The 22800-nt window shown below is 42.3% G+C and overlaps 1 protein-coding gene across 1 annotated transcript in view; it reads left to right on the top strand.

Annotated features, from left to right (window-relative positions):
* Nucleotides 1-346: 346 nt before the first annotated feature.
* The window catches only part of LOC131958213 (uncharacterized), a 50093-nt gene continuing 27639 nt past the window's right edge, over nucleotides 347-22800 (top strand). Inside the window, exons 1-2 of the mRNA XM_059323105.1 lie at nucleotides 347-488; nucleotides 2124-2301. Coding sequence (XP_059179088.1) covers nucleotides 432-488; nucleotides 2124-2301 — 235 coding nt within the window. The 5' untranslated portion in view covers nucleotides 347-431. The remainder of the gene's footprint in view (nucleotides 489-2123; nucleotides 2302-22800) is intronic.

Here is a 22800-nt window from a genome sequence, read left to right as displayed (position 1 = left end):
TATATCAAGTACACACTAAGCATGTCTCTAGTGCCCAGCGCTAGATTGATTGAGTAAATATTGAAAACGTCAAGGATTTAAAAAGGCAATACAGTCCTTTCTACGAACACAATTTTGTTCTGCATTACAATTACGCAGTAAAATAATTAAATAAAGATTTAATTTAGCTAAAATTTAACAGTAACACATTTTTCAACGCAAATGATTAATTACTTTTCAAACAGATTATCCGTTTTTAAAAGAGATACAGTTTGGAAAATATGTATATTACTGCTTTTACTATATTTTTTAATTTTAAAAAATCTAACTAAATATGAAGACATTTCATTTTCTAGCGAGGATCTGAAGTTTACCGCAATCCTCCAAAAATAAACTTTGTTCCAAACGAGGGCACTACATACCAGATAATAATCTTTGACGTCGGTCTTTTAATGGTCAGAGGATATTGGTGTGACGTTAAGATTGTAAACGGCATTATTCAGGGCCAGGTAACTAAGTTATCTAATCATAACAGTATTATTCAGAGTCAGGTGACTAAGTTATCTAATCATAACAGTATTATTCAGAGCCAGGTAACTAAGTTTTCTAATCATAACAGTATTATTCAGAGCCAGGTAACTAAGTTATCTAATCATAACAGTATTATTCAGAGCCAGGTAACTAAGTTATCTAATCATAACAGTATTATTCAGAGCCAGGTTACTAAGTTATCTAATCATAACAGTATTATTCAGAGTCAGGTAACAAAGTTATCTAATCATAACAGTATTATTCAGAGCCAAGTAACTAAGTTATCTAATTATAACAGTATTATTCAGAGCCAGGTAACTAAGTTATCTAATCATAACAGTATTATTCAGAGCCAGGTAACTAAGTTATCTAATCATATCAGTATTATTCAGAGACAGGTAACTAAGTTATCTAATCATAACAGTATTATTCACAGCCAGGTAACTAAGTTATCTAATCATAACAGTATTATTGAGGGCCAGGTAACTAAGTTATCTAATCATAACAGTATTATTCAGAGCCAAGTAACTAAGTTATCTAATTATAACAGTATTATTCAGAGCCAGGTAACTAAGTTATCTAATGATAACAGTATTATTCAGAGCCAGGTAACTAAGTTATCTAATCATAACAGTATTATTCAGAGCCAGGTAACTAAGTTATCTAATCATAACAGTATTATTCAGAGCCAGGTAACTAAGTTATCTAATCATAACAGTATTTTTCAGAGCCAGGTAACTAAGTTATCTAATCATAACAGTATTATTCAGAGTCAGGTAACTAAGTTATCTAATCATAACAGTATTATTCAGAGCCAGGTAACTAAGTTATCTAATGATAACAGTATTATTCGGAGCCAGGTAACTAAGTTATCTAATGATAACAGTATTATTTAGAGCCAGGTAACTAAGTTATCTAATCATAACAGTATTATTCAGAGCCAAGTAACTAAGTTATCTAATCATAACAGTATTATTCAGAGCCAGGTAACTAAGTTATCTAATCATAACAGTATTATTCAGAGTCAGGTAACGACTATATGTAACCCTAATATCGATGCAGTTGTTTAAAAAAACCGTTAATTTTATAGAAGTCCGAATGTAAAAAGTTGTGCTAAATGAAATAAAACTAATACCCAATCTGTCAAAAATGTTAAATAATCCATTACACACGCGGGCTTGTCGACACAGCACTAAATTTGGATTTTTTTGTAATCGTGGAAAATAATCCTGTTATAACCCCGTTTTCCATCGTTTTGCAATCTTGCCCGTATCTAAGCCATTTTTTTTACTTTCTCGTACAGAGGAAGTATTGTAATCGTAAAAAAAAATTCGAGATTTTTACAAATTGCGGAGTCGGATAAATATAGTTTTGCAATCTTGTCCGTATATCTGTGTGTGCGTGTGTGTGGGTGTATAAATATATATGTGTATATATAAATAAATAAATATATATATATATATATATATATATATATATATATATATATATATATATATATATGTAAACTATCTTAAATAGTGCTAGCATAATTTCTTTAAAATATTTAACCAAGTTTCAATATTGGCATATATATAAACAGTCTCGGAAATAAATACGACATTAATTGACAGGCTAAAATGAATTATCGACCACCTGCCAATCCTATTCCTGTGGTCAATCCAATTTTGATAATTTTACTGAGAGATACAGAGTGCTTCAGTATTTATGTGTGTGAGAGTCGAGGGTCATCACGTAATGAGGCAAACGACTGCAGACAAACGTTAGTCACACGTTTTGGTGACGGAAAAGGTAGGAGATTAAAAGTTTTTTAAAAAAAAACAGATTTAAATGCTAGATTTAATCTACGACACAAGAGTCTAGTCTGGTCCACAAAATATATCTTCCAGGCAGCCAACAGAAGAGTCTAGTCTGGTCCACAAAATATATCTTCCAGGCAGCCAACACAAGAGTCTAGTCTGGTCCACAAAATATATCTTCCAGGCAGCCAACACAAGAGTCTAGTCTGGTCCACAAAATATATCATCCAGGCAGCCAACACAAGAGTCTAGTCTGGTCCACAAAATATATCTTCCAGGCAGCCAACACAAGAGTCTAGTCTGGTCCACAAAATATATCTTCCAGGCAGCCAACACAAGAGTCTAGTCTGGTCCACAAAATATATCTTCCAGGCAGCCAACACAAGAGTCTAGTCTGGTCCACAAAATATATCTTCCAGGCAGCCAACACAAGAGTCTAGTCTGGTCCACAAAATATATCTTCCAGGCAGCCAACACAAGAGTCTAGTCTGGTCCACAAAATATATCATCCAGGCAGCCAACACAAGAGTCTAGTCTGGTCCACAAAATATATCATCCAGGCAGCCAACACAAGAGTCTAGTCTGGTCCACAAAATATATCTTCCAGGCAGCCAACACAAGAGTCTAGTCTGGTCCACAAAATATATCATCCAGGCAGCCAACACAAGAGTCTAGTCTGGTCCACAAAATATATCATCCAGGCAGCCAACACAAGAGTCTAGTCTGGTCCACAAAATATATCATCCAGGCAGCCAACACAAGAGTCTAGTCTGGTCCACAAAATATATCTTCCAGGAAGCCAACACAAGAGTCTAGTCTGGCCCACAAAATATATCATCCAGGCAGCCAACACAAGAGTCTAGTCTGGTCCACAAAATATATTTTCAAGCATCCAACACAAGAGTCTAGTCTGGTCCACAAAATATATCATCCAGGCATCCAACAAAAGAGTCTAGTCTGGTCCACAAAATATATCATCCAGGCAGCCAACACAAGAGTCTAGTCAGGTCCACAAAATATATCATCCAGGCAGCCAACACAAGAGTCTAGTCTGTTCCACAAAATATATCATCCAGGCAGCCAACACATGAGTCTAGTCTGGTCCACAAAATATATCATCCAGGCAGTCAACACAAGAGTCTAGTCTGGTCCACAAAATATATCATCCAGGCAGCTAACACTAGAGTCTAGTCTGGTCCACAAAATATATCTTCCAGGCAGCCAACACAAGAGTCTAGTCTGGTCCAAAAAATATATCTTTCAGGCAGCCAACACAAGAGTCTAGTCTGGTCCACAAAATATATCTTCCAGGCAGCCAACACAAGAGTCTAGTCTGGTCCACAAAATATATCTTCCAGGCAGCCAACACAAGAGTCTAGTGTGGTCCACAAAATATATCTTCCAGGAAGCCAACACAAGAGTCTAGTCTGGTCCGCAAAATATATCTTCCAGGTAGCCAACACAAGAGTCTAGTCTGGTCCACGAAATATATCTTTCAGGCAGCCAACAGAAGAGTCTAGTCTGGTCCACAAAATATATCATCCAGGCAGCCAACACAAGAGTCTAGTCTGGTCCACAAAATATATCATCCAGGCAGCCAACACAAGAGTCTAGTCTGGTCCACAAAATATATCTTCCAGGCAGCCAACACAAGAGTCTAGTCTGGTCCACAAAATATATCTTCCAGGCAGCCAACACAAGAGTCTAGTCTGGCCCACAAAATATATCATCCAGGCAGCCGACACAAGAGTCTAGTCTGGTCCACAAAATATATCTTCCAGGCAGCCAACACAAGAGTCTAGTCTAGTCCACAAAATATATCATCCAGGCAGCCAATACAAGAGTCTAGTCTGGTCCACAAAATATATCTTCCAGGCAGCCAACACAAGAGTCTAGTCTGGTCCACAAAATATATCTTCCAAGCAGCCAACACAAGAGTCTTATCTTGTCCACAAAATATATCTTCCAGGCAGCCAACACAAGAGTCTAGTCTAGTCCACAAAATATATCATCCAGGCAGCCAACACAAGAGTCTAGTCTGGTCCACGAAATATATCTTTCAGTCAGCGAACACAAGAGTCTAGTCTGGTCCACAAAATATATCATCCAGGCAGCCAACACAAGAGTCTAGTCTGGTCCACAAAATATATCATCCAGGCAGCCAACACAAGAGTCTAGTTTGGTCCACAAAATATATCATCCAGGCAGCCAACACAAGAGTCTAGTCTGGTCCACAAAATATATCATCCAGGCATCCAACACAAGAGTCTAGTCTGGTCCACAAAATATATCATCCAGGCAGCCAACACAAGAATCTAGTCTGGTCCACAAAATATATCATCCAGGCAGCCAACACAAGAGTCTAGTCTGGTCCACAAAATATATCATCCAGGCAGCCAACACAAGAGTCTAGTCTGGTCCACAAAATATATCATCCAGGCAGCCAAAAGAAGAGTCTAGTCTGGTCCACAAAATATATCATCCAGGCAGCCAACACAAGAGTCTAGTCTGGGACACAAAATATATCATCCAGGCAGCCAACACAAGAGTCTAGTCTGGTCCACAAAATATATCTTCCAAGCAGCCAACACAAGAGTCTTATCTGGTCCATAAAATATATCTTCCAGGCAGCCAACACAAGAGTCTAGTCTAGTCCACAAAATATATCTTTCAGGCAGCCAACACAAGAGTCTAGACTGGTCCACAAAATATATCATCCAGGCATCCAACACAAGAGTCTAGTCTGGTCCACAAAATATATCTTCCAGGCAGCCAACACAAGAGTCTAGTCTGGTCCACAAAATATATCATCCAGGCAGCCAACACAAGAGTCTAGTCTGGTCCACAAAATATATCATCCAGGCAGCCAACACAAGAGTCTAATCTGGTCCAAAAATATATAATCCAGGCAGCCAACACAAGAGTCTAGTCTGGTCCACAAAATATATCATCCAGGCAGCCAACACAAGAGTCTAGTCTGGTCCACAAAATATATCTTCCAGGAAGCCAACACAAGAGTCTAGTCTGGCCCACAAACTATATCATCCAGGCAGCCAACAGAAGAGTCTAGTCTGGTCCACAAAATATATCATCCAGGCAGCCAACACAAGAGTCTAGTCTGGTCCACAAAATATATCATCCAGGCAGCCAACACAAGAGTCTAGTCTGGCCCACAAAATATATCATCCAGGCAGCCAACAGAAGAGTCTAGTCTGGTCCACAAAATATATCTTCCAGGCAGCCAACACAAGAGTCTAGTCTGGTCCACAAAATATATCATCCAGGTAGCCAACACAAGAGTCTAGTCTGGTGCACAAAATATATCTTCCAGGAAGCCAACACAAGAGTCTAGTCTGGCCCACAAAATATATCATCCAGGCAGCCAACACAAGAGTCTAGTCTGGTCCACAAAATATATCTTCCAGGAAGCCAACACAAGAGTCTAGTCTGGCCCAAAAAATATATCATCCAGGCAGCCAACAGAAGAGTCTAGTCTGGTCCACAAAATATATCATCCAGGTAGCCAACACAAGAGTCTAGTCTGGTCCACAAAATATATCTTCCAGGTAGCCAACACAAGAGTCTAGTTTGGTCCACAAAATATATCTTTCAGGCAGCCAACAGAAGAATCTAGTCTGGTCCACAAAATATATCTTCCAGGCAGCCAACACAAGAGTCTAGTCTGGTCCACAAAATATATCTTCCAGGCAGCCAACACAAGAGTCTAGTCTAGTCCACAAAATATATCATCCAGGCAGCCAACACAAGAGTCTAGTCTGGTCCACAAAATATATCTTTCAGTCAGCGAACACAAGAGTCTAGTCTGGTCCACAAAATATATCATCCAGGCAGCCAACACAAGAGTCTAGTCTGGTCCACAAAATATATCATCCAGGCAGCCAACACAAGAGTCTAGTTTGGTCCACAAAATATATCATCCAGGCAGCCAACACAAGAGTCTAGTCTGGTCCACAAAATATATCATCCAGGCATCCAACACAAGAGTCTAGTCTGGTCCACAAAATATATCATCCAGGCAGCCAACACAAGAGTCTAGTCTGGTCCACAAAATATATCTTTCAGGCAGTCAACACAAGAGTCTAGACTGGTCCACAAAATATATCATCCAGGCATCCAACACAAGAGTCTAGTCTGGTACACAAAATATATCTTCCAGGCAGCCAACACAAGAGTCTAGTCTGGTCCACAAAATATATCATCCAGGCAGCCAACACAAGAGTCTAGTCTGGTCCACAAAATATATCATCCAGGCAGCCAACACAAGAGTCTAATCTGGTCCAAAAATATATAATCCAGGCAGCCAACACAAGAGTCTAGTCTGGTCCACAAAATATATCATCCAGGCAGCCAACACAAGAGTCTAGTCTGGTCCACAAAATATATCTTCCAGGAAGCCAACACAAGAGTCTAGTCTGGCCCACAAAATATATCATCCAGGCAGCCAACAGAAGAGTCTAGTCTGGTCCACAAAATATATCATCCAGGCAGCCAACACAAGAGTCTAGTCTGGTCCACAAAATATATCTTCCAGGCAGCCAACAGAAGAGTCTAGTCTGGTCCACAAAATATATCATCCAGGCAGCCAACACAAGAGTCTAGTCTTGTCCACAAAATATATCTTCCAGGAAGCCAACACAAGAGTCTAGTCTGGCCCACAAAATATATCTTCCAGGAAGCCAACACAAGAGTCTAGTCTGGCCCAAAAAATATATCATCCAGGCAGCCAAAAGAAGAGTCTAGTCTGGTCCACAAAATATATCATCCAGGTAGCCAACACAAGAGTCTAGTCTGGTCCACAAAATATATCTTCCAGGTAGCCAACACAAGAGTCTAGTTTGGTCCACAAAATATATCTTTCAGGCCGCCAACAGAAGAGTCTAGTCTGGTCCACAAAATATATCTTTCAGGCAGCCAACACAAGAGTCTAGTCTGGTCCACAAAATATATCTTCCAAGCAGCCAACACAAGAGTCTTATCTGGTCCACAAAATATATCTTCCAGGCAGCCAACACAAGAGTCTAGTCTAGTCCACAAAATATATCATACAGGCAGCCAACACAAGAGTCTAGTCTGGTCCACAAAATATATCATCCAGGCAGCCAACACAAGAGTCTAGTCTGGTCCAAAAAATATATCATACAGGCAGCCAACACAAGAGTCTAGTCTAGTCCACAAAATATATCATCCAGGCAGCCAACACAAGAGTCTAGTCTGGTCCACAAAATATATCATCCAGGCAGCCAACACAAGAGTCTAGTCTGGTCCACAAAATATATCATCCAGGCAGCCAACACAAGAGTCTAGTCTGGACCACAAAATATATTATCCAGGCATCCAACACAAGAGTCTAGTCTGGTCCACAAAATATATCATCCAGGCAGCCAACACAAGAGTCTAGTCTGGTCCACAAAATATATCATCCAGGCAGCCAACACAAGAGTCTACTCTGGTCGACAAAATATATCATCCAGGCAGCCAACACAAGAGTCTAGTCTGGTCAACAAAATATATCATCCAGGCAGCCAACACAAGAGTCTAGTCTGGTCCACAAAATATATCATCCAGGCAGCCAACACATGAGTCTAGTCTGGTCCACAAAATATATCTTCCAGGCAGCCAACACAAGAATCTAGTCTGGTCCACAAAATATATCTTCCAGGCAGCCAACACAAGAGTCTAGTATAGTCCACAAAATATATCATCCAGGCAGCCAACACAAGAGTCTAGTCTGGTCCACAAAATATATCATCCAGGCAGCCAACACAAGAGTCTAGTCTGGTCCACAAAAAATATATTCCAGGTAGCCAACACAAGAGTCTAGTCTGGTCCACGAAATATATCTTTCAGGCAGCCAACAGAAGAGTCTAGTCTGGTCCACAAAATATATCTTCCAGGCAGCCAACACAAGAGTCTAGTCTGGCCCACAAAATATATCATCCAGGCAGCCAACAGAAGAGTCTAGTCTGGTCCACAAAATATATCATCCAGGCAGCCAACACAAGAGTCTACTCTGGTCGACAAAATATATCATCCAGGCAGCCAACACAAGAGTCTAGTCTGGTCAACAAAATATATCATCCAGGCAGCCAACACAAGAGTCTAGTCTGGTCCACAAAATATATCATCCAGGCAGCCAACACATGAGTCTAGTCTGGTCCACAAAATATATCTTCCAGGCAGCCAACACAAGAATCTAGTCTGGTCCACAAAATATATCTTCCAGGCAGCCAACACAAGAGTCTAGTATAGTCCACAAAATATATCATCCAGGCAGCCAACACAAGAGTCTAGTCTGGTCCACAAAATATATCATCCAGGCAGCCAACACAAGAGTCTAGTCTGGTCCACAAAAAATATATTCCAGGTAGCCAACACAAGAGTCTAGTCTGGTCCACGAAATATATCTTTCAGGCAGCCAACAGAAGAGTCTAGTCTGGTCCACAAAATATATCTTCCAGGCAGCCAACACAAGAGTCTAGTCTGGCCCACAAAATATATCATCCAGGCAGCCAACAGAAGAGTCTAGTCTGGTCCACAAAATATATCATCCAGGCAGCCAACACAAGAGTCTAGTCTGGTCCACAAAATATATCTTCCAGGCAGCCAACAGAAGAGTCTAGTCTGGTCCACAAAATATATCATCCAGGCAGCCAACACAAGAGTCTAGTCTTGTCCACAAAATATATCTTCCAGGAAGCCAACACAAGAGTCTAGTCTGGCCCACAAAATATATCTTCCAGGAAGCCAACACAAGAGTCTAGTCTGGCCCAAAAAATATATCATCCAGGCAGCCAAAAGAAGAGTCTAGTCTGGTCCACAAAATATATCATCCAGGTAGCCAACACAAGAGTCTAGTCTGGTCCACAAAATATATCTTCCAGGTAGCCAACACAAGAGTCTAGTTTGGTCCACAAAATATATCTTTCAGGCCGCCAACAGAAGAGTCTAGTCTGGTCCACAAAATATATCTTTCAGGCAGCCAACACAAGAGTCTAGTCTGGTCCACAAAATATATCTTCCAAGCAGCCAACACAAGAGTCTTATCTGGTCCACAAAATATATCTTCCAGGCAGCCAACACAAGAGTCTAGTCTAGTCCACAAAATATATCATACAGGCAGCCAACACAAGAGTCTAGTCTGGTCCACAAAATATATCATCCAGGCAGCCAACACAAGAGTCTAGTCTGGTCCAAAAAATATATCATACAGGCAGCCAACACAAGAGTCTAGTCTAGTCCACAAAATATATCATCCAGGCAGCCAACACAAGAGTCTAGTCTGGTCCACAAAATATATCATCCAGGCAGCCAACACAAGAGTCTAGTCTGGTCCACAAAATATATCATCCAGGCAGCCAACACAAGAGTCTAGTCTGGACCACAAAATATATTATCCAGGCATCCAACACAAGAGTCTAGTCTGGTCCACAAAATATATCATCCAGGCAGCCAACACAAGAGTCTAGTCTGGTCCACAAAATATATCATCCAGGCAGCCAACACAAGAGTCTACTCTGGTCGACAAAATATATCATCCAGGCAGCCAACACAAGAGTCTAGTCTGGTCAACAAAATATATCATCCAGGCAGCCAACACAAGAGTCTAGTCTGGTCCACAAAATATATCATCCAGGCAGCCAACACATGAGTCTAGTCTGGTCCACAAAATATATCTTCCAGGCAGCCAACACAAGAATCTAGTCTGGTCCACAAAATATATCTTCCAGGCAGCCAACACAAGAGTCTAGTATAGTCCACAAAATATATCATCCAGGCAGCCAACACAAGAGTCTAGTCTGGTCCACAAAATATATCATCCAGGCAGCCAACACAAGAGTCTAGTCTGGTCCACAAAAAATATATTCCAGGTAGCCAACACAAGAGTCTAGTCTGGTCCACGAAATATATCTTTCAGGCAGCCAACAGAAGAGTCTAGTCTGGTCCACAAAATATATCTTCCAGGCAGCCAACACAAGAGTCTAGTCTGGCCCACAAAATATATCATCCAGGCAGCCAACAGAAGAGTCTAGTCTGGTCCACAAAATATATCATCCAGGCAGCCAACACAAGAGTCTAGTCTGGTCCACAAAATATATCATCCAGGCAGCCAACACAAGAGTCTAGTCTGGCCCACAAAATATATCATCCAGGCAGCCAACAGAAGAGTCTAGTCTGGTCCACAAAATATATCTTCCAGGCAGCCAACACAAGAGTCTAGTCTGGTCCACAAAATATATCATCCAGGCAGCCAACACAAGAGTCTAGTCTGGTCCACAAAATATATCTTCCAGGCAGCCAACACAAGAGTCTACTCTGGCCCACAAAATATATCATCCAGGCAGCCAACACAAGAGTCTAGTCTGGTCCACAAAATATATCTTCCAGGAAGCCAACACAAGAGTCTAGTCTGGCCCACAAAATATATCATCCAGGCAGCCAAAATAAGAGTCTAGTCTGGTCCACAAAATATATCATCCAGGTAGCCAACACAAGAGTCTAGTCTGGTCCACAAAATATATCTTTCAGGCAGCCAACAGAAGGGTCTAGTCTGATCCACAAAATATATCTTCCAGGCAGCCAACACAAGAGTCTAGTCTGGTCCACAAAATATATCTTCCAGGCAGCCAACAGAAGAATCTAGTCTGGTCCACAAAATATATCATCCAGGCAGCCAACAGAAGAATCTAGTCTGGTCCACAAAATATATCTTCCAGGCAGCCAACACAAGAGTCTAGTCTGGTCCACAAAATATATCTTCCAGGCAGCCAACACAAGAGTCTAGTCTGGTCCACAAAATATATCTTCCAGGCAGCCATCACAAGATTCTAGTCTGGTCCACAAAATATATCATCCAGGCAGCCAACACAAGAGTATAGTCTGGTCCACAAAATATATCTTCCAGGCAGCCAACACAAGAGTCTAGTCTGGTCCACAAAATATATCATCCAGGCAGCCAACACAAGAGTCTAGTCTAGCCCACAAAATATATCATCCAGGCAGCCAACACAAGAGTCTAGTCTGGTCCACAAAATATATCATCCAGGCAGCCAACACAAGAGTCTAGTCTGGTCAACAAAATATATCATCCAGACAGCCGACACAAGAGTCTAGTCTGGTCCACAAAATGTATCTTCCAGGCAGCCAACACAAGAGTCTAGTCTGGCCCACAAAATATATCATCCAGGCAGCCGACACAAGAGTCTAGTCTGGTCCACAAAATATATCTTCCAGGCAGCCAACACAAGAGTCTAGTCTGGTCCACAAAATATATCATCCAGGCAGCCAACACAAGAGTCTAGTCTGGCCCACAAAATATATCTTCCAGGCAGCCAACACAAGAGTCTAGTCTGGTCCACAAAATATATCTTCCAGGCAGCCAACACAAGAGTCTAGTCTGGTCCACAAAATATATCTTCCAGGCAGCCAACACAAGAATCTAGTCTGGTCCACAAAATATATCTTTCAGGCAGCCAACACAAGAGTCTAGTCTGGTCCACAAAATATATCATCCAGGCAGCCAACACAAGAGTCTAGTCTGGTCCACAAAATATATCATCCAGGCAGCCAACACAAGAGTCTAGTCTGGTCCACAAAATATATCTTCCAGGCAGCCAACACAAGAGTCTAGTCTGGTCCACAAAATATATCATCCAGGCAGCCGACACAAGAGTCTAGTCTGGCCCACAAAATATATCTTTCAGGCAGCCAACACAAGAGTCTAGTCTGGTCCACAAAATATATCTTCCAGGCAGCCAACACAAGAGTCTAGTCTGGTCCACAAAATATATCATCCAGGCAGCCAACACTAGATTCTAGTTTGTTCCACAAAATATATCTTCCAGGCAGCCAACACAAGAGTCTAGTCTGGTCCACAAAATATATCTTCCAGGCAGCCAACACAAGAGTCTAGTCTGTTCCACAAAATATATCATCCAGGCAGCCAACACAAGAGTCTAGTCAGGTCCACAAAATATATCATCCAGGCAGCCAACACAAGATTCTAGTTTGTTCCACAAAATATATCTTCCAGGCAGCCAACACAAGAGTCTAGTCTGGTCCACAAAATATATCTTCCAGGCAGCCAACACAAGAGTCTAGTCAGGTCCACAAAATATATCATCCAGGCAGCCAACACAAGATTCTAGTTTGTTCCACAAAATATATCTTCCAGGCAGCCAACACAAGAGTCTAGTCGGTCCACAAAATATATCATCCAGGCAGCCAACAGAAGAGTCTAGTCTGGTCCACAAATTATATCTTCCAGGCAGCCAACACAAGAGTCTAGTCTGGTCCACAAAATATATCTTCCAGGCAGCCAACACAAGAGTCTAGTCTGGTCCACAAAATATATCTTCCAGGCAGCCAACACAAGAGTCTAGTCTAGTCCACAAAATATATCATCCAGGCAGCCAGCACAAGAGTCTAGTCTGGTCCACAAAATATATCATCCAGGCAGCCAACACAAGATTCTAGTCTGGTCCACAAAATATATCATTCAGGAAGCCAACACAAGAGTCTAGTCTGGTCCACAAAATATATCATCCAGGCAGCCAACACAAGAGTCTAGTCTGGTCCACAAAATATATCATCTAGGCAGCCAACACAAGAGTCTAGTATGTTCCACAAAATATATCATCCAGGCAGCCAACACAAGAGTCTAGTCTGGTCCACAAAATATATCATCCAGGCAGCCAACACAAGAGTCTAGTCTGGTCCACAAAATGTATCTTCCAGGCAGCCAACACAAGAGTCTAGTCTGGCCCACAAAATATATCTTTCAGGCAGCCAACACAAGATTCTAGTCTGGTCCACAAAATATATCATCCAGACAGCCAACACAAGATTCTAGTTTGTTCCACAAAATATATCTTCCAGGCAGCCAACACACGAGTCTAGTCTGGTCCACAAAATATATCTTCCAGGCAGCCAACACAAGAGTCTAGTCTGGTCCACAAAATATATCTTTCAGGCAGCCAACACAAGAGTCTAGTCTGGTCCACAAAATATATCTTCCAGGCAGCCAACACAAGAGTCTAGTCTGGTCCACAAAATATATCTTCCAGGCAGCCAACACAAGAGTCTAGTCTGGTCCACAAAATATATCATCCAGGCAGCCGACACAAGAGTCTAGTCTAGTCCACAAAATATATCATCCAGGCAGCCAACACAAGAGTCTAGTCTGGCCCACAAACTATATCATCCAGGCAGCCGACACAAGAGTCTAGTCTGGTCCACAAAATATATCTTCCAGGCAGCCAACACAAGAGTCTAGTCTGGTCCACAAAATATATCATCCATGCAGCCAACACAAGATTCTAGTTTGTTCCACAAAATATATCTTCCAGGCAGCCAACACAAGAGTCTAGTCTGGTCCACAAAATATATCTTCCAGGCAGCCAACACAAGAGTCTAGTCTGGTCCACAAAATATATCTTCCAGGCAGCCAACACAAGAGTCTAGTCTGGTCCACAAAATATATCTTCCAGGCAGCCAACACAAGAGTCTAGTCTGGTCCACAAAATATATCTTCCAGGCAGCCAACAGAAGAGTCTAGTCTGGTCCATAAAAATATATCTTCCAGGCAGCCAACACAAGAGTCTAGTCTGGTCCACAAAATATATCTTCCAGGCAGCCAACAGAAGAGTCTAGTCTGGTCCACAAAATATATCTTCCAGGCAGCCAACACAAGAGTCTAGTCTGGTCCACAAAATATATCATCCAGGCAGCCAACAGAAGAGTCTAGTCTGGTCCACAAATTATATCTTCCAGGCAGCCAACACAAGAGTCTAGTCTGGTCCACAAAATATATCTTCCAGGCAGCCAACACAAGAGTCTAGTCTGGTCCACAAAATATATCTTCCAGGCAGCCAACACAAGAGTCTAGTCTAGTCCACAAAATATATCATCCAGGCAGCCAACACAAGAGTCTAGTCTGGTCCACAAAATATATCATCCAGGCAGCCAACACAAGATTCTAGTCTGGTCCACAAAATATATCATCCAGGAAGCCAACACAAGAGTCTAGTCTGGTCCACAAAATATATCATCCAGGCAGCCAACACAAGAGTCTAGTCTGGTCCACAAAATATATCATCTAGGCAGCCAACACAAGAGTCTAGTATGTTCCACAAAATATATCATCCAGGCAGCCAACACAAGAGTCTAGTCTGGTCCACAAAATATATCATCCAGGCAGCCAACACAAGAGTCTAGTCTGGTCCACAAAATGTATCTTCCAGGCAGCCAACACAAGAGTCTAGTCTGGCCCACAAAATATATCATCCAGGCAGCCAACACAAGAGTCTAGTCTGGTCCACAAAATATATCTTCCAAGCAGCCAACACAAGAGTCTAGTCTGGTCCACAAAATATATCTTCCAGGCAGCCAACACAAGAGTCAAGTCTGGTCCACAAAATATATCTTCCAGGCAGCCAACACAAGAGTCTAGTCTGGCCCACAAAATATATCTTCCAGGCAGCCAACACAAGAGTCTAGACTGGTCCACAAAATATATCTTTCAGGCAGCCAACACAAGATTCTAGTCTGGTCCACAAAATATATCATCCAGACAGCCAACACAAGAGTCTAGTCTGGTCCACAAAATATATCTTCCAGGCAGCCAACACACGAGTCTAGTCTGGTCCACAAAATATATCTTCCAGGCAGCCAACACAAGAGTCTAGTCTGGTCCACAAAATATATCTTTCAGGCAGCCAACACAAGAGTCTAGTCTGGTCCACAAAATATATCTTCCAGGCAGCCAACACAAGAGTCTAGTCTGGTCCACAAAATATATCTTCCAGGCAGCCAACACAAGAGTCTAGTCTGGTCCACAAAATATATCTTTCAGGCAGCCAACACAAGAGTCTAGTCTGGTCCACAAAATATATCATCCAGGCAGCCAACACAAGAGTCTAGTGTGGTCCACAAAATATATCTTCCAGGCAGCCAACACAAGAGTCTAGTCTGGTCCACAAAATATATCATCCAGGCAGCCAACACAAGAGTCTAGTCTGGTCAACAAAATATATCATCCAGGCAGCCAACACAAGAGTCTAGTCTGGTCGACAAAATATATCATGCAGGCAGCCAACACAAGAGTCTAGTCTGGTCCACAAAATATATCTTCCAGGCAGCCAACACAAGAGTCTAAACTAGTCCACAAAATATATCATCCAGGCATCCAACAAAAGAGTCTAGTCTGGTCCACAAAATATATCATCCAGGCAGCCAACACAAGAGTCTAGTCAGGTCCACAAAATATATCATCCAGGCAGCCAACACAAGAGTCTAGTCTGTTCCACAAAATATATCATCCAGGCAGCCAACACATGAGTCTAGTCTGGTCCACAAAATATATCATCCAGGCAGTCAACACAAGAGTCTAGTCTGGTCCAAAAAATATATCATCCAGGCAGCCAACACAAGAGTCTAGTCTGGTCCACAAAATATATCATCCAGGCAGCTAACACTAGAGTCTAGTCTGTTCCACAAAATATATCATCGAGGCAGCCAACAAAAGAGTCTAGTCTGGTCCACAAAATATATCTTCCAGGCAGCCAACACAAGAGTCTAGTCTGGTCCACAAAATATATCTTCCAGGCAGCCAACACAAGAGTCTAGTCTGGTCCAAAAAATATATCTTTCAGGCAGCCAACACAAGAGTCTAGTCTGGTCCACAAAATATATCTTCCAGGCAGCCAACACAAGAGTCTAGTCTGGTCCACAAAATATATCTTTCAGGCAGCCAACACAAGAGTCTAGTCTGGTCCACAAAATATATCATCCAGGCAGCCAACACAAGAGTCTAGTGTGGTCCACAAAATATATCTTCCAGGCAGCCAACACAAGAGTCTAGTCTGGTCCACAAAATATATCATCCAGGCAGCCAACACAAGAGTCTAGTCTGGTCAACAAAATATATCATCCAGGCAGCCAACACAAGAGTCTAGTCTGGTCGACAAAATATATCATCCAGGCAGCCAACACAAGAGTCTAGTCTGGTCCACAAAATATATCATCCAGGCAGCCAACAGAAGAGTCTAGTCTGGTCCACAAAATATATCATCCAGGCAGCCAACACAAGAGTCTAGTCTGGTCCACAAAATATATAATCCAGGCAGCCAACACAAGAGTCTAGTCTTGTCCACAAAATATATCTTCCAGGCAGCCAACACAAGAGTCTAGTCTGGTCCACAAAATATATCTTCCAGGAAGCCAACACAAGAGTCTAGTCTGGCCCACAAAATATATCATCCAGGCAGCCAACAGAAGAGTCTAGTCTGGTCCACAAAATATATCTTCCAGGCAGCCAACACAAGAGTCTATACTGGTCCACAAAATATATCATCCAGGCAGCCAACACAAGAGTCTAGTCTGGTCCACAAAATATATAATCCAGGCAGCCAACACAAGAGTCTAGTCTGGCCCACAAAATATATAATCCAGGCAGCCAACACAAGAGTCTAGTCTGGTCCACAAAATATATTTTCAAGCATCCAACACAAGAGTCTAGTCTGGTCCACAAAATATATCATCCAGGCATCCAACAAAAGAGTCTAGTCTGGTCCACAAAATATATCATCCAGGCAGCCAACACAAGAGTCTAGTCAGGTCCACAAAATATATCATCCAGGCAGCCAACACAAGAGTCTAGTCTGTTCCACAAAATATATCATCCAGGCAGCCAACACATGAGTCTAGTCTGGTCCACAAAATATATCATCCAGGCAGTCAACACAAGAGTCTAGTCTGGTCCAAAAAATATATCATCCAGGCAGCCAACACAAGAGTCTAGTCTGGTCTACAAAATATATCATCCAGGCAGCTAACACTAGAGTCTAGTCTGTTCCACAAAATATATCATCGAGGCAGCCAACACAAGAGTCTAGTCTGGTCCACAAAATATATCTTCCAGGCAGCCAACACAAGAGTCTAGTCTGGTCCACAAGATATATCTTCCAGGCAGCCAACACAAGAGTCTAGTCTGGTCCAAAAAATATATCTTTCAGGCAGCCAACACAAGAGTCTAGTCTGGTCCACAAAATATATCTTCCAGGCAGCCAACAAAAGAGTCTAGTCTGGTCCACAAAATATATCTTTCAGGAAGCCAACACAAGAGTCTAGTCTGGTCCACAAAATATATCATCCAGGCAGCCAACACAAGAGTCTAGTGTGGTCCACAAAATATATCATCCAGGCAGCCGACACAAGAGTCTAGTCTGGTCCACAAAATATATCATCCAGGCAGCCAACACAAGAGTCTAGTCTAGTCCACAAAATATATCATCCAGGCAGCCAATACAAGAGTCTAGTCTGGTCCACAAAATATATCTTCCAGGCAGCCAACACAAGAGTCTAGTCTGGTCCACAAAATATATCTTCCAAGCAGCCAACACAAGAGTCTTATCTGGTCCACAAAATATACCTTCCAGGCAGCCAACACAAGAGTCTAGTCTAGTCCACAAAATATATCATCCAGGCAGCCAACACAAGAGTCTAGTCTAGTCCACAAAATATATCATCCAGGCAGCCAACACAAGAGTCTAGTCTGGTCCACGAAATATATCTTTCAGTCAGCCAACACAAGAGTCTAGTCTGGTCCACAAAATATATCATCCAGGCAGCCAACACAAGAGTCTAGTCTGGTCCACAAAATATATCATCCAGGCAGCCAACACAAGAGTCTAGTTTGGTCCACAAAATATATCATCCAGGCAGCCAACACAAGAGTCTAGTCTGGTCCACAAAATATATGATCCAGGCATCCAACACAAGAGTCTAGTCTGGTCCACAAAATATATCATCCAGGCAGCCAACACAAGAGTCTAGTCTGGTCCACAAAATATACCATCCAGGCAGCCAACACAAGAGTCTAGTCTGGTCCACAAAATATATCATCCAGGCAGCCAACACAAGAGTCTAGTCTGGTCCACAAAATATATCATCCAGGCAGCCAACACAAGAGTCTAGTCTGGTCCACAAAATATATCATCCAGGCAGCCAACACAAGAGTCTAATCTGGTCCAAAAATATATAATCCAGGCAGCCAACACAAGAGTCTAGTCTGGTCCACAAAATATATCATCCAGGCAGCCAACACAAGAGTCTAGTCTGGTCCACAAAATATATCTTCCAGGAAGCCAACACAAGAGTCTAGTCTGGCCCACAAAATATATCATCCAGGCAGCCAACAGAAGAGTCTAGTCTGGTCCACAAAATATATCATCCAGGCAGCCAACACAAGAGTCTAGTCTGGTCCACAAAATATATCATCCAGGCAGCCAACACAAGAGTCTAGTCTGGCCCACAAAATATATCATCCAGGCAGCCAACAGAAGAGTCTAGTCTGGTCCACAAAATATATCTTCCAGGCAGCCAACACAAGAGTCTAGTCTGGTCCACAAAATATATCATCCAGGTAGCCAACACAAGAGTCTAGTCTGGTGCACAAAATATATCTTCCAGGAAGCCAACACAAGAGTCTAGTCTGGCCCACAAAATATATCATCCAGGCAGCCAACACAAGAGTCTAGTCTGGTCCACAAAATATATCTTCCAGGAAGCCAACACAAGAGTCTAGTCTGGCCCAAAAAATATATCATCCAGGCAGCCAACAGAAGAGTCTAGTCTGGTCCACAAAATATATCATCCAGGTAGCCAACACAAGAGTCTAGTCTGGTCCACAAAATATATCTTCCAGGCAGCCAACACAAGAGTCTAGTCTGGTCCACAAAATATATAATCCAGGCAGCCAACACAAGAGTCTAGTCTTGTCCACAAAATATATCATCCAGGCAGCCAACACAAGAGTCTAGTCTGGTCCACAAAATATATCTTCCAGGCAGCCAACACAAGAGTCTAGTCTGGTTCACAAAACATATCTTCCAGGAAGCCAACACAAGAGTCTAGTCTGGCCCACAAAATATATCATCCAGGCAGCCAACAGAAGAGTCTAGTCTGCTCCACAAAATATATCTTCCAGGCAGCCAACACAAGAGTCTATACTGGTCCACAAAATATATCATCCAGGCAGCCAACACAAGAGTCTAGTCTGGTCCACAAAATATATAATCCAGGCAGCCAACACAAGAGTCTAGTCTGGTTCACAAAATATATCTTCCAGGCAGCCAACACAAGAGTCTAGTCTGGTCCACAAAATATATCTTCCAGGAAGCCAACACAAGAGTCTAGTCTGGTCCACAAAATATATCATCCAGGCAGCCAACACAAGAGTCTAGTGTGGTCCACAAAATATATCTTCCAGGCAGCCAACACAAGAGTCTAGTCTGGTCCACAAAATATATCATCCAGGCAGCCAACACAAGAGTCTAGTCTGGTCAACAAAATATATCATCCATGCAGCCAACACAAGAGTCTAGTCTGGTCGACAAAATATATCATCCAGGCAGCCAACACAAGAGTCTAGTCTGGTCCACAAAATATATCATCCAGGCAGCCAACAGAAGAGTCTAGTCTGGTCGACAAAATATATCATCCAGGCAGCCAACACAAGAGTCCAGTCTGGTCCACAAAATATATAATCCAGGCATCCAACACAAGAGTCTAGTCTTGTCCACAAAATATATCTTCCAGGCAGCCAACACAACAGTCTAGTCTGGTCCACAAAATATATCTTCCAGGAAGCCAACACAAGAGTCTAGTCTGGCCCACAAAATATATCATCCAGGCAGCCAACAGAAGAGTCTAGTCTGGTCCACAAAATATATCTTCCAGGCAGCCAACACAAGAGTCTATACTGGTCCACAAAATATATCATCCAGGCAGCCAACACAAGAGTCTAGTCTGGTCCACAAAATATATAATCCAGGCAGCCAACACAAGAGTCTAGTCTGGTTCACAAAATATATCTTCCAGGCAGCCAACACAAGAGTCTAGTCTGGTCCACAAAATATATCATCCAGGCAGCCAACACAAGAGTCTAGTCTGGTCCACAAAATATATCTTCCAGGCAGCCAACACAAGAGTCTAGTCTGGTCCACAAAATATTTCATCCAGGCAGCCAACACAAGAGTCTAGTCTGGTCCACAAAATATATCTTCCAGGCAGCCAACACAAGAGTCTAGTCTGGCCCACAAAATATATCATCCAGGCAGCCAACACAAGAGTCTAGTCTGGTCCACAAAATATATCTTCCAGGAAGCCAACACAAGAGTCTAGTCTGGTCCTCAAAATATATCTTCGAGGTAGCCAACACAGGAGTCTAGTCTGGGCCACGAAATATATCATCCAGGCAGCCAACACAAGAGTCTAGTCTGGTCCACAAAATATATCATCCAGGCAGCCAACAGAAGAGTCTAGTCTGGTCCACAAAATATATCATCCAGGCAGCCAACACAAGAGTCTAGTCTGGTCCACAAAATATATAATCCAGGCAGCCAACACAAGAGTCTAGTCTTGTCCACAAAATATATCTTCCAGGCAGCCAACACAAGAGTCTAGTCTGGTCCACAAAATATATCATCCAGGCAGCCAACACAAGAGTCTAGTCTGTTCCACCAAATATATCTTCCAGGCAGCCAACACAAGAGTCTAGTCTGGTCCACAAAATATATCTTCCAAGCAGCCAACACAAGAGTCTTATCTGGTCCACAAAATATATCTTCCAGGCAGCCAACACAAGAGTCTAGTCTGGTTCACGAAATATATCTTTCAGTCAGCCAACACAAGAGTCTAGTCTGGTCCACAAAATATATCATCCAGGCAGCCAACACAAGAGTCTAGTCTGGTCCACAAAATATATCATCCAGGCAGCCAACACAAGAGTCTAGTCTGGTCCACAAAATATATCATCCAGGCAGCCAACACAAGAGTCTAGTCTGGTCCACAAAATATATCATCCAGGCATCCAACACAAGAGTCTAGTCTGGTCCACAAAATATATCATCCAGGCAGCCAACACAAGAGTCTAGTCTGGTCCACAAAATATATCATCCAGGCAGCCAACACAAGAGTCTAGTCTGGTCCACAAAATATATCATCCAGGCAGCCAACACAAGAGTCTAGTCTGGTTCACAAAATATATCATCCAGGCAGCCAACACAAGAGTCTAGTCTGGTCCACAAAATATATCTTCCAAGCAGCCAACACAAGAGTCTTATCTGGTCCACAAAATATATCTTCCAGGCAGCCAACACAAGAGTCTAGTCTAGTCCACAAAATATATCTTTCAGGCAGCCAACACAAGAGTCTAGACTGGTCCACAAAATATATCATCCAGGCATCCAACACAAGAGTCTAGTCTGGTCCATAAAATATATCTTCCAGGCAGCCAACACAAGAGTCTAGTCTGGTCCACAAAATATATCTTCCAGGCAGCCAACACAAGAGTCTAGTCTGGTCCACAAAATATATCATCCAGGCAGCCAACACAAGAGTCTAGTCTTGTCCACAAAATATATCATCCAGGCAGCCAACACAAGAGTCTAGTCTGGTCCACAAAATATATCATCCAGGCAGCCAACACAAGAGTCTAGTCTGGTCCACAGTATATATCATCCAGGCAGCCAACACAAGAGTCTAATCTGGTCCAAAAATATATAATCCAGGCAGCCAACACAAGAGTCTAGTCTGGTCCACAAAATATATCATCCAGGCAGCCAACACAAGAGTCTAGTCTGGTCCACAAAATATATCTTCCAGGAAGCCAACACAAGAGTCTAGTCTGGCCCACAAAATATATCATCCAGGCAGCCAAAAGAAGAGTCTAGTCTGGTCCACAAAATATATCATCCAGGCAGCCAACACAAGAGTCTAGTCTGGTCCACAAAATATATCATCCAGGCAGCCAACACAAGAGTCTAGTCTGGCCCACAAAATTTATCTTCCAGGAAGCCAACACAAGAGTCTAGTCTGGCCCAAAAAATATATCATCCAGGCAGCCAACAGAAGAGTCTAGTCTGGTCCAAAAATATATAATCCAGGCAGCCAACACAAGAGTCTAGTCTGGTCCACAAAATATATCATCCAGGCAGCCAACACAAGAGTCTAGTCTGGTCCACAAAATATATCTTCCAGGCAGCCAACACAAGAGTCTAGTCTGGTCCACAAAATATATCATCCAGGTAGCCAACACAAGAGTCTAGTCTGGTGCACAAAATATATCTTCCAGGAAGCCAACACAAGAGTCTAGTCTGGCCCACAAAATATATCATCCAGGCAGCCAACACAAGAGTCTAGTCTGGTCAACAAAATTTATCTTCCAGGAAGCCAACACAAGAGTCTAGTCTGGCCCAAAAAATATATCATCCAGGCAGCCAACAGAAGAGTCTAGTCTGGTCCACAAAATATATCATCCAGGTAGCCAACACAAGAGTCTAGTCTGGTCCACAAAATATATCTTCCAGGTAGCCAACACAAGAGTCTAGTTTGGTCCACAAAATATATCTTTCAGGCAGCCAACAGAAGAGTCTAGTCTGGTCCACAAAATATATCTTCCAGGCAGCCAACA

Source organism: Physella acuta, unplaced genomic scaffold (assembly GCF_028476545.2).
Source record: "Physella acuta isolate Inbredline_101_S28 unplaced genomic scaffold, ASM2847654v3 ptg000084l, whole genome shotgun sequence".
NCBI lineage: Eukaryota > Metazoa > Mollusca > Gastropoda > Physidae > Physella > Physella acuta.
This window is presented reverse-complemented; position numbering and strand designations above follow the sequence as displayed.